The sequence below is a fragment of the Pleurodeles waltl genome, chromosome 11, assembly GCF_031143425.1.
Source record: "Pleurodeles waltl isolate 20211129_DDA chromosome 11, aPleWal1.hap1.20221129, whole genome shotgun sequence".
In the NCBI taxonomy this organism is placed as follows: domain Eukaryota; kingdom Metazoa; phylum Chordata; class Amphibia; order Caudata; family Salamandridae; genus Pleurodeles; species Pleurodeles waltl.
Genome location: NC_090450.1, coordinates 377,638,671 through 377,653,903, shown reverse-complemented (window position 1 = coordinate 377,653,903; position 15,233 = coordinate 377,638,671). Strand labels below are relative to the sequence as shown.

Here is a 15,233-nt window from a genome sequence, read left to right as displayed (position 1 = left end):
ATATACTTAAAGAATGAGTTTAACTATCCAATGTTCTTAATCTACCACACGAAGGGACATGAAAGCATCTCCTGTGCACTCTACACCGAATAAAGACTTTGACACCCTGCCAGGACAGTTGGATAAAGTATTACATAATTTAAAGTTTAGCATCTGCTGTGTGGCTGCATTATGAATGTACTCATCCAAACATTCACCTCCTACAATTTGGGAGCTAAATGAACCGTTGGCCTAAGACAACGCGATGCTCCCCTTTTAAAATGAGATCTGGGTGTGTTGGAGTCTCCCATCCGACCCTGGATATTCAGCAGACCTTTGGGGGCCATGCAAGCTTGTGGATCCCCTGCATGCCACATGCTTATCTCACGTCATGCCCCTTGAAACTGATGACACATCAAAGCCCAAAAGTGGTGAAGCTTTGCCTAGAACAGTTGTTCCCAATCTGGTGTCCGGGGACCTCTGGTGGTCCGTGAAGCCTCCTCAGTGAGTCCGCGACTATTTAGAAGATTTAATAATATTAACAGATTAATAAAGTGTAAGTAACTAAAGTGGCTAAATGTACCATTGAACATTTTAAAATGTACTGTAAAAGTCAAGGAGTTTGAAATTGGAGGCTAAAAATGAAATTAGTATCCTCAGATTGATTCGTGGGAGCAGTGCAGCTGCATCAAACAGAATATGTACGGATGTTGATGTGTGGCTTCAATTGAATTTAGAAAATCTCCAACCTTCCTATTATTTTATTTATATTTGCAAATTAAATAAAATGTGATATCATTTGTGTATCTGTTTTTGAATGCTTGGCTCTGTATTTTTTTGTATATTGTTTTGTGTTTCAAATCATCAACAATGTTTAGGCCGGCATCCCTGACTTCCAGTAATGACTCAGTGGTGGGATTCCTAGATACCAATAATGATTCAGTGGGGGTCCTGGGTTCCAGTAATCATAAAGTGGGGGTCCACATAAGTCAAAAGGTTGGGAACCACTGTTGTGGGGCAGTGGGCCCAACCTTTTGTTTGGGGACCCCCAAGCAATTTGTACAATTTACATTTCAACGTTAAAACAGTAATTCGCAAAAAATACACAAACAAGTACACACCAAACAAATACTTGTATTACTAAAGATATAATTATTTCATATTTAAAATATGCAAAAATTGAAACATTTTATTGAAAGGTTGGCGCTTCATCTCAGCGACTAACTTTTGAATGTTTCCCAAGCGATTTTTAAAAATGTTTTTAGGTATATAATATCTGAGAAAGCTTTTTCATATAAATATGTGGTGGGGAAAGGAAATAAAACCATAAGGGCTTCTCATCTCTCCATAGCCTCTCTGTCACATTTAATTCATTTGTTTCATAGCACCTCTCATACCAGTGTAGGGTGTCGGATCACTTTACAAGGGACTACAAGGTGTAAGATTCACATGTCATCCACACCAGTAGACATTTTCTAAAAGTGCGTGGTCTGGAGAAGCACAAACTTAGGATTCAGAACGCAATGCAGTGGTTAGCATTGACTTTAATAATAATAATGTATTTCTACACAAGGAACCCTTTTTTAGCAGCATAGGGAAAATATAAAACTGGGGGGAAAACAGCTTTTTAATTTCTGCTATGCATTTTGCATGCAGCTCTTTAATGGCAGTTCATAGGTCACTGTGCTAGATTACGATTGTAATTTATGAACTGCACAGTAACAAAAGAATCTGTGTGACAAAAGCAGTAACCCACTGTGCTATGCACATAAATACTGTTCTTTTCATGATACAGGTTTTTTGCAGCTGGCATATTAACCATCTGTGCTACCTTTGAGTCAAAACTGCCATCAGACAAAACTCCCATCTCTCTCCAGCAGGTACATTGATCACTAGAGTTATCTTGACACTTTTATTTGTGCTGGAAAGCTACTGGATATACAAGGAGCTTTGTAGTGCTTTTAAAGCTGCTGCACAAAGGAAGTAATACATATAAAAACATGCACATTTATGCCAGCTGTAGAAGTGCCTTCCTCCTGGCCCAGGCTTGCGGGACCCCCTGAGAGGTTCGGAAACTGCTGGTGTAAAGCCTTAGCAGCATTACTCCTGTGGCCACCAGCAAAGAAAAGAGAATCTGGGCATTAGATCTTAGTTACCTGAAGAATCAAAAGGCTACTCCAGCGTGTGCCCACAGGTCAAAATAATTCAGCTCAAAGGGGGTGCATATGCGGTGGGGAGTTATTGTAAATGAGAAAATCAAAGTCAATGCTGCATGAGGAATACCCTTATCAAAGCGCACATAACCAAGGGAGGGTGTATGTGCCGGGCATAACTGATGTGATATTTTCTCCAACCGAAGTAAAGGCTTCTCAGATAATTGTACCTAGAAGCTAAAGCTTTTGTAATATTACAGCTATTTTACCATATTTCAGCCTACAATATTGGCCTGAATGCACAAGAAGGCAAATACATAGTGACTCTCTCCTTTGAAAGATTGCTGCCGTTCTTACACCACCACCTTATAAGATAAGACCTCCATACTTAACATGGCCGCCTGCACATCCAACCACTCAAACCTCACTGGCTTAGCCCACACGACCTAGATCGAAGGGGACTGCTCTTGTCCTGGAGGGCCCACATAAGAGTAGCACGAAAAACAACCTACCACTACTCTGCCCAGCACACACTAGAGAGTATACAATGCAACACCATACAACCGGAAACAAAGAAGGTAAGCTCAACTGCTGGAAAGGTGAATGAAACACTAATTTGATGGGTTCACACAACCACAGAAACCCTGAGTCACAAACCACACACAGGGCCTGTAGCGCACAGCTTGAAAGGAGGGGGAGGCAGAAATCCAAAGGGCAGACAAACACAAGGGTAAAATTGAGCAACTCCTTCTAAAAACACACTGGCTGCATAAATTGCCCAAAGGGAAGTGGACAGCAAAAACTTAATTCTTCCCCGGTCGGCCAGCTCATCTCCTGAGAAAGAACAAGGGCCGATGCCGCCTCCAAACAATGAAAAGAAAAACCCTCCTCTGCCCGTCATGCCTCTGTGCAGGCCTGTCCAATTCCTCTGCTGCTGGCCAGTGAAAGAGGAATATCCACTTGATTCGCCAGCTAAATTCACCACCCCTCATCCCTCCCCACCCCAGCTGGAAGTGGCGTTATATACATGGGGTCAAGGGGGAGGAGTAATCTTGCGCTGGCCGTGGCTACCTTACTAAGCCAGGTAGCCACTGACTGCTTAATATTACCCCTTGATAGTGAGGAAACACTAAGTGGCTGTCCCCTTTAGTGCCCCCCCTGTGAGTGACGTGGCCATCCACCTTGTCTTTATCCCCCGTAAGACTCCGCAGCCACCAGCAGCCCACCAGGCAAGGTTGCAGCCACCCAGGCCTCTATTCTCTGGTATCTCTCCTCACACAGGGGGCCTCCCAACACACTGGTCCCGGGGGCAGGGAAAGATCTGCAGTGTCTCCGCACTTACTGGCCCGCTGCTCCAGCAACAGGCAGGTTACTCGTCAGTGCTACGCCATCACCTCCATTTTTTGTGGCGAGCGCGCAGCTCTGCCGGTCTACAGTTTTATCTTCTCTGGCTGTCAGATTCCTTCTGACAGCGGTGTGTTTTGGATACCAAAGTGGTAGCCTCATTACTCCATATATATTTTGGACTTGTTAAATTGCTGTTTTGTTTGCTTATTGATCTGTGACTCTTTGTCACAGTTGAAGTTGGTTCACATGGTCAGTCCTGTGATGGGCCACAGATAGCGGTCAAATGAGTTTGTAGAAATGTCAGCAAGTTTCTCGATCAGTGGGTTATTGTAGGAAGTTGGCTCTGTATGTACTATTTCAAAGTAAGAAATAGCATGCACAGAGTCCAAGGGTTCCCCTTAGAGGTAAGATAGTGGCAAAAAGAGATCATTCTAATGCTCTATTTTGTGGTAGTGTAGTCGAGCAGTAGGCTTATCAGTGGGTAGTATTAAGCATTTGTTGTACACACACAGGCAATAAATGAGGAATACACACTCAGAGACAATTCCAGGCCAATAGGTTTTTATATAGAAAAATATATTTTCTTAGTTTTTTAGGTTCAAGATTTACAAACAATACTTTAAATGAAAGGTATTTCACTTAGGAACTTTAGGAACTTTGAATTAGCAAAATAGCATATACAGTTTTCACACAAATGGCAAATAGCTATTTTAAAACTAGACACAGTGCAATTTTCAACAGTTCCTGGGGTAGGTAAGTGTTTGTTAGATTTGCAGGTAAGGAAACCACCTACAGGGTTGAAAGTTGGGTCCAAGGTTGCCCACCGTTGGGGGTTCAGGGCAACCCCAAAGTTACCACACCAGCAGCTCAGGGCCGGTCAGGTGCAGAGGTCAAAGTGGTGCCCAAAACGCATAGGCTTCAATGGAGAAGGGGGTGCCCCGGTTCCAGTCTGCCAGCAGGTAAGTACACGCGTCTTAGGAGGGCAGACCAGGGGGGGTTTTGTAGGGCACCGGGTGGGACACAAGTCAGCACAAAAAGTACACCCTCAGCGGCACGGGGGCGGCCGGGTGCAGTGTGCAAACAGGCGTCGGGTTCGCAATAGGTTTCAATGGGAGACCAAGGGGTCTCTTCAGCGATGCAGGCAAGGGGGGGCTCCTCGGGGTAGCCACCACCTGGGCAAGGGAGAGGGCCACCTGGGGGTCGCTCCTGCACTGGAGGTCGGATCCTTCAGGTCCTGGGGGCTGCGGGTGCAGAGTCTTTACCAGGCGTCGGGTCTTTGAAGCAGGCAGTCGCGGTCAGGGGGAGCCTCGGGATTCCCTCTGCAGGCGTCGCTGTGGGGGCTCAGGGGGGTCAACTCTGGCTACTCACGGTCTCGCAGTCGCCGGGGAGTCCTCCCTGTAGTGTTTGTTCTCCACAAGTCGAGCCGGGGGCGTTGGGTGCAGAGTGCAAAGTCTCACGCTTCCGGTGGGAAACGTGTGTTCTTTCAAAGTTGCTTCTTTGTTGCAAAGTTGCAGTCTTTGTGGAGCAGAGCCGCTGTCCTCGGGAGTTCTTGGTCCTTCTAGATGCAGGGTAGTCCTCTGAGGCTTCAGAGGTCGCTGGACCCTGTGGATCACGTCGCTGGAGCAGTTTCTTTAGAAGTGGGGAGACAGGCCGGTAGAGCTGGGGCCAAAGCAGTTGGTGTCTCCGTCTTCTCTGCAGGTTTTTCAGCTCAGCAGTCCTTCTTCGTCTTAGGTTGCAGGAATCTATCTTGCTAGGTTCTGGGAGCCCCTAAATACTCAATTTAGGGGTGTGTTTAGGTCTGGGGGGTTAGTAGCCAATGGCTACTAGCCCTGAGGGTGTCTACACCCTCTTTGTGCCTCCTCCCTGAGGGGAGGGGGGCACATCCCTATCCCTATTGGGGGAATCCTCCATCTGCAAGATGGAGGATTTCTAAAAGTCAGAGTCACCTCAGCTCAGGACACCTTAGGGGTCAGTGACTCCTCCTTGTTTTTCACATTATCTCCTCCGGCCTTGCCGCCAAAAGTGGGGCCGTGGCCGGAGGGGGCGGGCAACTCCACTAGCTGGAGGGCCCTGGGGTGCTGTAACAAAGGGGGTGAGCCTTTGAGGCTCACCGCCAGGTGTTACAGTTCCTGCAGGGGGAGGTGAGAAGCCCCTCCACCCAGTGCAGGCTTTGTTACCAGCCACAGAGTGACAAAGGCACTCTCCCCATGTGGCCAGCAACATGCCTGGTGTGTGGCAGGCTGCTAAAACTAGTCAGCCCACACTGGTAGTCGGTTAAGGTTTCAGGGGTCATCTCTAAGATGCCCTCTGGGGTGTATTTTACAATAAAATGTACACTGGCACCAGTGTGCATTTATTGTGCTGAGAAGTTTGATACCAAACTTCACAGTTTTCAGTGTAGCCATTATGGTGCTGTGGAGTTTGTGCATGACAGACTCCCAGACCATATACTCTTATGGCTACCCTGCACTTACAATGTCTAAGGTTTTGCTTAGACACTGTAGGGGCATAGTGCTCATGCACTTATGCCCTCACCTATGCTATAGTGCACCCTGCCTTATGGCTGTAAGGCCTGCTAGAGGGGTGACTTACCTATACCTATAGGCAGTGTGAGGTTGGCATGGCACCCTGAGGGGAGTGCCATGTCGACTTAGTCATTTTATCCCCGCTAGCAAACACAAGCTGGCAAGTAGTGTGTCTGTGCTGAGTGAGGGGTCCCCAGGGTGGCATAAGACATGCTGCAGCCCCTTAGAGACCTTCCCTGGCATCAGGGCCCTTGGTACCAGAGTTACCAGTTACAAGGGACTTACCTGGATGCCAGGGTGTGCCAATTGTGGAAACAAAAGTACAGGATAGGGAAAGAACACTGGTGCTGGGGCCTGGTTAGCAGGCCTCAGCACACTTTCAAATCTTAACTTGGCATCAGCAAAGGCAAAATGTCAGGGGGTAACCATGCCAAGGAGGCATTTCCTTATGTTTATCTTTTTGATCCAATCCCTTGTAGAAATTCACGATGAGTTTGCGGAGATGGTCGTCCAACATCTTAAAGCCCAAATCTCTGTGGAGGTCTGCTGTTCTTGCAAAGCAAGGAGCACCTGTAGCTATCCATAATGCCTTGTTCGGTAGTGTCTGCAGAGGCTTCCGATACTAACTGCTCCACACCGGTGAAACATTATGTCATTACGAGTCAAATAGTTGGGTTTACTGCGCACACTTTGCTCCACATAGGCATTGATTTCGCTCTCCGAAGCGGGTACAATGCAGCCAGTTTGGTTGTTCCTTTCTGGCATGTCTGCTCGATGTGGTTTTTTCAGCTAAGTTTGAAGTCAGGTGTCACCCATAGGTATGAGCTGCTGCTTTCTCACTTTATCTCCTCTCCATTGAGACGGATCCATGGATGCTTTTTGATCTGCTTTCTGGTGAACAATGTTGCTGTGGTTTTGCTTGTGTTGAGGTTCATTCGCCAGTCGCTGTACCATCCAGAGATATTGCAGAGCACAGCTTCAAGGTTCTTTGCCGTATCCTTTTCACTGAAAGATTGGGAGATGACTGAAACATCCTCGGCGTGGAGAGTGAGGTCTGTTTTCATCAAGTCCTTGGGAATATCATTTGTAAGTATATTATAGAGAAATGTCCAAGGATTGATCCTTGGGGCACTCCAGCCAGAATAGGGTGTACAGTTGAGCATTCCTCAAGAATTGCCACGTGGAAGGTGCATTCTTCCAGGTAGCTAGTCAGCAGATTTATCAGATAGCTGGAAATCTTAAGCTTAATAAGCGCATAGATTAGTCCTGTGTGCCATACTCAGTCGAAAGCTTTGGCTACGTCCAGGAAGACAACTCCAGTTGAATTGTTGATGTTGAATCCATGGCTACTAATGTCCACAACTCTGAGATGTTGATGATTTGTAGAGTGTTCTTTCCGGAACCCAAACTGTTCTTTGGCAAGAAGGTTCTCGCTTGTTGCAAAGTCACTGAGATATGTGTGTAGGAAAGTACCATGTTGCCTGGCATGTTACCCCCATTTTCACTGTATGTATGTTTGTTTTAGCCCTTGTGTCACTTGGATCCTGCCAGGCAGGACCCCAGTGCTCATAGTATGTGCCCTGTATGTGTTCCCTGTGTGGTGCCCAACTGTATCACTGAGGCTCTGCTAACCAGAACCTCAGTGTTTATGCTCTCTCCGCTTTCTAAATTTGTCACTGCAGGCTAGTGACTAAATTTACCAATTCTCATTGGCACACTTGTACACCCATATAATCCCCTTGTATATTGTGCTTAGGTACCCAGGGTATTGGGGTTCCTGGAGAACCCTATGGGCTGCAGCATTTCTTTTGCCACCCATAGGGAGCTCAGACAATTCTTATACAGGCCTGCCACTGCAGCCTGAGTGAAATAACGTCCACGTTATTTCACAGCCATTTTTCACTGCACATAAGTAACTTATAAGTCACCTATATGTCTAACCCTCACTTGGTGAAGGTTGGGTGCCAAGTTACTTAATTCCCCGAACTTTGTGAGTGCGGGGACACCATTACACGCGTGCACTATACATAGGTCACTACCTATGTATGGCGTCACAATGGTAACTCCGAACATGGCAATGTAACATGTCTAAGATCATGGAAATGTCACCCCAGTACCTTTCTGGTGTTGGGGGGACAATTCCATGATCCCCTGGGTCTTTAGCACAGAACCCGGGTACTGCCAAACTGCCTTTCCGGGGTTTCCACTGCAGCTGCTGCTGCTGCCAAGCCCTCAGACAGGATTCTGCCCTCCTGGGATCTGGGCAGCCCCAGCCCAGGAAGGCAGAACAAAGGATTTCCTCTGAGAGAGGGTGTTACATCCTCTCCCTTTGGAAATAGGTGTGAAGGGCTGGGGAGGAGTAGCCTCCCCCAGCCTCTGGAAATGCTTTGATGGGCACAGATGGTGCCCATCTCTGCATAAGCCAATCTACACTGGTTCAGGAATCCCCAAGCCCTGCTCTGGCGCGAAACTGGACAAAGGAAAGGGGAGTGACCACTCCCCTGACCAGTACCTCCCAGGGGAGGTGGCCAGAGCTCCTCCAGTGTGTCCCAGACCTCTGCCACCTTGGATTCAGAGGTGTTGGGGGCACACTGGACTGCTCTGAGTGGCCAGTGCCAGCAGGTGACATCAGAGACCCCCTCTGATAGGCTCTTACCTCTCTTGGTAGCCAATCCTCCTTTTCTGGCTATTTAGGTTCTCTCCTCTGGGGTATTCTTCAGATAACGAATGCAAGAGCTCACCAGAGTTCCTCTGCACTTCCCTCTTCGACTTCTGCCAAGGATCGACCGCTGACTGCTCCAGGAGGCCTGCAAAACCTCAACAAATTAGCAAGACGACTATCAGCAACATTGTAGCACCTCATCCTGCCGGCTTTCTCGACTGTTTCCTGGTGGTGCATGCTCTAGGGGCTGTCTGCCTTCTCCCTGCACTGCAAGCCAAGAAGAAATCTCCGGTGGGTCGACGGAATCTTCCCCCTGCTAACTCAGGCACCAAAAGACTGCATCACTGGTCCTCTGGGTCCCCTCTCATCCTGACGAGCATGGTCCCTGGAACACAGGAGCTAAATCCAAGTGACCCCCACAGTCCAGTGATCCTTCAGTCCAAGTTTGGTGGAGGTAAGTCCTTGCCTCCCCACGCTAGACTGCAAACCTGTGTTGTGCGTGATTTGCAGCTGCTCCGGCTTCTGTGCACTTTTCCAAGGATTCCTTCGTGCACAGCCTAGCCTGGGTCCCCAGCAATCCGTCCTGCAGTACTCAACCCTCTGAGTTGGACTCCGACGTCGTGGGACCCTCCTTTTGTGACTCAGGTTACACCAATCTTCTAAGTGCCTGCTCCCAGACTTGTGCGGGTGCTGCCTGCTTCTGCGGGGGCCTGTCTGAGTTGCTGAGCGCCCCCTCTGTCTCCTCCTCCAAGGGGCGACATCCTGGTCCTTCCTGGTCCCCAGCAGCACCCAAAAACCTCTACCGCAACCCTTGCAGCTAGCAAGGCTTGTTTGTGGTATTTCTGCGTGGAAACACTTCTGCAACCTCCAACACAATGTGGGACATCTTCCATCCAAAGGAGAAGTTCCTAGCTTTCTTCGTTGTTGCAGAATCCTAGGCTTTTTCCATCCAGAGGCAGCCTTTTTGACCTTCATCTGGGGTTTCCTGGGCTCCTGCCCCCCCTGGACACTATCGCGACTCTTGGACTTGGTCCCCTTGCCTTGCAGGTCCTCAGGTCCAGGAATCCGTCTTCAGTGCTTTGCTGGTGTTTGTGGTTCTTGCAGAATCCCCCTATCACGACTAATGTGTCTTTTTGGGGTAGTAGGGGTACTTTACTCCTACCTTTCATGGTCTTGGGGTGGGGTATCTTGGACACCCTGACTGTTTTCTTACAGTCCCAACGACCCTCTACAAGCTCCCATAGGTCTGGGGTCCATTCGTGATTCGCATTCCACTTTTGGAGTATATGGTTTGTGTTCCCCCTAGACCTATGTTTACCTATTGCAACCTATTGCAATTCTACACTGTTTGCATTACTTTTCTTACTATTACTTACCTGTTTTGGGTTTGTGTACATATGACTTGTGTATATTACTTGCCTTCTAACTGAGGGTACTCACTGAGATAATTTTGGCATATTGTCATAAAAATAAAGTACCTTTATTTTTAGTAACTCCGAGTATTGTGTTTTCTTGTGATATTGTGCTATATGATATAAGTGGTATAGTAGGAGCTGTGCATGTCTCCTAGTTCAGCCTAAGCTGCTTTGCCATAGCTACCTTCTATCAGCCTAAGCTGCTAGAAACACCTCTATTCTACTAATAAGGGATAACTGGACCTGGCACAGAGTGTAAGTACCACAAGGTACCCACTATAAGCCAGGCCAGCCTCCTACAATGTGCAAGTATTACCTTTTCCAAAATCTTTGATAGGCCAGATAGCAGACGTATAGGGTGGTAGTTTGCAGGATCTCTTAGTAGCCTTAAGGCATACAATGACTCTTGCTTTGTTCCAGGCTTTGAGTAAGTGTTGGTGCTGAAGGCATGCGTTGAAGATTTCAGCAATGCAATCCACTGCTGCATTTGGGTACATCTTGATGGCTTGGTTGGTTATTCCATCTTTTCCTGGGGCCTTGTTATTTTTCAGCTTCTTTATCAGGCTTCATATTCACTTGACCATTCCTCTATGGTTGCAGCCTCTGTTTCCGGAGGATGTTTCAGGTAATGCTTGGTGATTTCTTGCTGTACTTCTACTGTCAATTTTCTGGCCTGTTTGGGCTTGAAGGATGTCTCCATGGTGTCAGCCAGGACCTCTGCCTTGTCTCTGTTGCTGCATGCCAGGTGCGGCTCCGTGGGTCTACGATTTCAGGGTTTTCATCACTGCCCTGGGGATCGAGAGGGCGCAATCTTAGGAAGAATGAGTGGCGTGACACACCCATTGCTGTCCAGTGGGCCAATCAGGGCATTAGGATTACAGGATGCCCCTAGATGGTGGTGTTCGGCCTGGAGCACCACATCTCCCTTCTCACTCCATTGGCCACACCCCCTTCAACTTGTGGGTATGGTGATTAGAGGACCAACTGGTGTTTAAGTTGTGATGAGGTTTGTGCTGTAATGATGGCTTGCAAAATCCTGCCTTAGCGGGTAGTTGTGCTATTGGGTGTCATTAATTGAGCAGTCACGTTGGGAAGAGAATTCATAAAGATCCACCGCGAGAGCAGATTTCTTCAAAAACTATGTGAAGAGCTACATTTTTTAAATGGTTCCACATACAAGTATAATTCCCTCTGATAATTTTTACAATTTTATAGAGCACTATTCATCTTATCAAACTAAACAAATGATAGTGTAAGATGGACATTATACAGTTAATTTTTTTGTTTTATATTCCAGGTGTTGTACAGCATTTAAAAAATGGACAGGTCTTAAGAGAAAATTATCTCAAGAAACACAAGCTGCTGCCCAGCAACTGGACTGCAAAGCACCTGTACATAGAATCTACGGGGAAGAGTCGGACTCTGCAGAGTGGGCTGGCCTTGCTCTACAGCCTTCTGCCAAAATTTGACTGGAAGAAAATCAACATTAGGCAGCAGTGGAGCACCATATTCTGTGCAGGAAGCTGTGATTGCCCAATGAGGAACCATTATCTAGAGGAGGAGCAGCGGCGTCAGTACAACTTCAGAGTGAAGAGCGGCCAGCTGGAGAGAACCTTTGTGGAAATGGCCAAGGTGGTGGGTGTCCCCACCAGGCAGCTCAGGGCCTCTAACCCCATAGATTCTCTGCTCTGTCATTTTTGCCACAACATCAGTTTCCCATGCACCACTAACGGTTGTATTAGCATGGAGCACTTTAAGGTCATTAAGTCCTTCCAACTGGAAGACGAAAAGGAGAGTCAGAAGAAGCAGCTGTATTATAAATATTCCTTGATGGCCACCTATCCACTTCTGAACCAGACAGTCATGCGCATGCAGCGTATTGCTCAGGGAAGGAAGGACGAGGTCCTCGTTCTCTACTCTGGCCATGATGTCACCTTGTCCCCAGTGCTGAGTGCTCTCGGCGTCACAGAAGCCAGGTTTCCCCGATTTGCTGCTAGGTTAGTCTTTGAACTGTGGGTTAATGGGGATAAAATAGGAGAGCACTTTGTCCGTATTCTGTACAATGGGGAAGATGTTACGTTCCAGACGTCATTTTGCCGACGTAAGAGCCAGCAATTCGGCCAGTCAATGTGTCCGCTAGAGACATTTGCTAAGTTTGTCAAGCGAGACATGTTTAACATCTTTAACACCACCAATTATTATGATGCCTGTCATCGAAGAGCATTTTGAAGGTAGAAATGCAGTATTAAGGCCGACCAAACTTAAATAAATTAAAAGTAGAACATTCAAGTCAGGTTGCCATTTTCCCAGTGGTACACATTGGTGTAAAGATCAGGTTGTGAGGATACAATAAAAGTATCATTTTTCATTGTTTTTTAGGGACCATTGTACTGTCTCTAGTCTAGGAGCAAGTAGTTTATTGTGATCATGTCTTAAATTGTTTTGGTGATCATTATTTCCTTTTTCTGTTGTCATTTATATTTTCTTTTGTAAATTTTTGGGTGACTGCCACAAAACTCAGTCTGTCTCTTACCTAGATTCACATTAGAGTGTGTGTCTATAAGATTGATTTCAGTTTAAACTATGTTCAAGTTGAAACCAGCCATGTTTTGTGAGTTTTAATGTAAACAGCATAATTGTAATTTGTGTTATTCAAAGTTTTACTTAGTCTTTTTAATATACCATTACTGTATTTATCAACCAGGACTGCTGCGGGACATATTCCCTGGCCGAAGTGACATCTGTCTGCCACTTCCCCTTGCAATGGGACCACTTTTAACATCCTTGTTGTTGGCAACAGTCTACTGTTGCCGTAATGTAGCACCAGCCGTGTTGTCCACCATTAACTGCAATTTTGTGGGCAAAACTACTGCAAACTGGGCATCGTTTGAGCAAAGCTGTGCCACCTCTTTGTTAAAGGGCACGAAAAGAATACTTTTTTTTTTTTTTTTAAATTAACTTGGAAGAAACTCAATGTTTAACAGTAAAAATAATTCCTCCTTTAATTGTTTTTTGCCCATGTATTTTTTTTATGCAGCTTTATTGGCAAAGTGACATCACAATAGATTGGACCCAGTCACGTGCAAGTCTCATGGTGATTCTCATTTGAGGACATACTGGAAAAAAACGAAGGTGACCAGTAAAAGAAATAAAGCGAAAGAGACCAACTCATGTTTCTCTTGCATTATTATGTTTTTGGCTTGATAAGATATTTTTTACACCAATATTAGGTTTTTGGTTTGATAAGATAACTTTGACATCTATTGTTACTTCTGCAAAATGCTCCATCTACTCTAGAATGTCTTGATGCAAACTCCTAACAATGAAACTCAAGCTAAATACTTGCATCAGTTGTTAAATGCCTCTCTATAAGGGCAGGCCCAGTCCTATACCCTTTTCATTAAACCTGAATGTTTGTAATAGATGCAACGCCTTCAGATCTTTAGGATTCATAATGGATCCTATTTAGTTTTATTGGAAATTAGGAGTTTGCTTAACCTTCTGTCTTGCAGGCCTGTGCCCTTGTCACCTAGTGACTTTTAACCTACTTAGCCTCCTATGTTTTAGCGTATTTATTTAATTATTTCTTCTAAGATGGTTGCTATGTTTGTAGTTAGTAACATGTTTTGATTTTGCAATATCAGTGTCACTGTGAAGGCTTCCCTATCAGCGTCGAAGACAAGTGATATACTTAGGTATTCACATCATCTCCCTTTCCCACTTATGTGTGAAAAGAACACCATGTACTTTTGGAGGGAATTGTTTATATAATTGCCGCTCCAAGCATGCCTTCTTATCTATTGTTTGGGGTCCTTCAAGATCTGTATAATACATCTCACACAGACAAGGTAATCAGAGGGATTCCTAGGAGATGCCGTCAACGCGGTCTGTGCTACACGTCCCCTGATGCAGACCCAGCCTTAGTGTCCCCACCGAGTCTGCTCTAGAGACCTGATTCCAAGGTAACGAGGGTTGGGGGCTTGTCTCATGGACACTGTACTGGCAGATTAGGTTTATCACACCTAGCTCGTTAGGTTAGAGATTAGGTTCTCCATTCTAGAGTTTTAGGGCCTATTTCACATCTCATGTTATTGCAAGATGATGGGGGTCTTTATATTCACCACTCTTGTTTTTACAATTCTGTTTCTTGCATTGTTCATTATCCTAATCATTGCAGCTCGTGCATTTTACAGTATATTGCAGTCTTGTTAATAAAACCCATTGAAAACTTCACTGCTTCTCCCTCATAGCCTGTGTGTGAATGAGACTTGTTGCTCAAGCGAGAAAAGGGTACTCTCTGTTTAACCTCAACTCCCCTCAGATGTCCCACTCTAGAGTCCATGTGTAAAGGCTGCCAGAAATCACCTTTTATTATTTGGGTATATGATGAGGTACTGCTTGTGAGCCGGGAGGGTTGGCCTGACAGTTGCGGCTTGTAGGATTGTCCTAGTCGCAAACAAACAAAAGTGCTGCTATCCCTAAACCAGCAGTCTTGCCTAGAACAAGAGTCTAACTACAAGGCACCTCCAACAATGGAGTTTTGGCACTAATTTACTGATGCCCTGAGTATCTCTGTCTCACACACAACAGGTACCTGAAGTACCATTATACGGAAATGTCTGTGGTCTTTGGAATAATCCTCAGCTGAACAGGGAGCACCCACCTACCCTGTAGGTAGTTTGAGCTCGAACTCTTAAAAGGACTTTCTCCACATTTGCTGTTCCATCTCAGTACCCATTTCAAAATATGGCTAATGCCATAGACATTCTTGAGAATGTCAACCATGCATTAGTACTACATCTAACAGCGCATGCCTTAACAGATGAGGGTGGGGATGTCACATTCATTGTAGAATGTCATGAAGCTTACCAAACAGAAACTTTCTATTCCTGGGTCACCTTTCCTGAAGAAGACTCTACAGCATACACATTCGCACATACAGAGTTGGAAATGTCACACAATGGTACCAAGCATACCAGTATCTTGAAATACCGATTTCGTATCAAGAACATCAGAACTGGTTTAATGGCGCCCTACCACACGCAATACAACCCGTGAGATTAGGTCCCTTAGGTAATGACGGACCAACGAGGCCAGTGGTTGCCACATATACATCACACCCCAGTGTACAAAACATGCAGGCAGCTGATCT

At 46.0% G+C, this 15,233-nt stretch overlaps 1 protein-coding gene across 15 annotated transcripts in view; it reads left to right on the top strand.

Annotated features, from left to right (window-relative positions):
* PXYLP1 (2-phosphoxylose phosphatase 1) overlaps positions 1-13,248 on the top strand; it is an 807,084-nt gene extending 793,836 nt beyond the window's left edge. For 11 of the 15 annotated variants that reach the window (XM_069213691.1, XM_069213684.1, XM_069213694.1 and 8 more), the window contains one exon: positions 11,379-13,248. In XM_069213691.1, the coding sequence (XP_069069792.1) occupies positions 11,379-12,310 (932 nt within the window). In that variant the 3' untranslated portion in view covers positions 12,311-13,248. The remainder of the gene's footprint in view (positions 1-11,378) is intronic. The other 4 variants (XM_069213687.1, XM_069213682.1, XM_069213683.1 and 1 more) reach the window with 1 other exon arrangement.
* Positions 13,249-15,233: the final 1,985 nt, after the last annotated feature.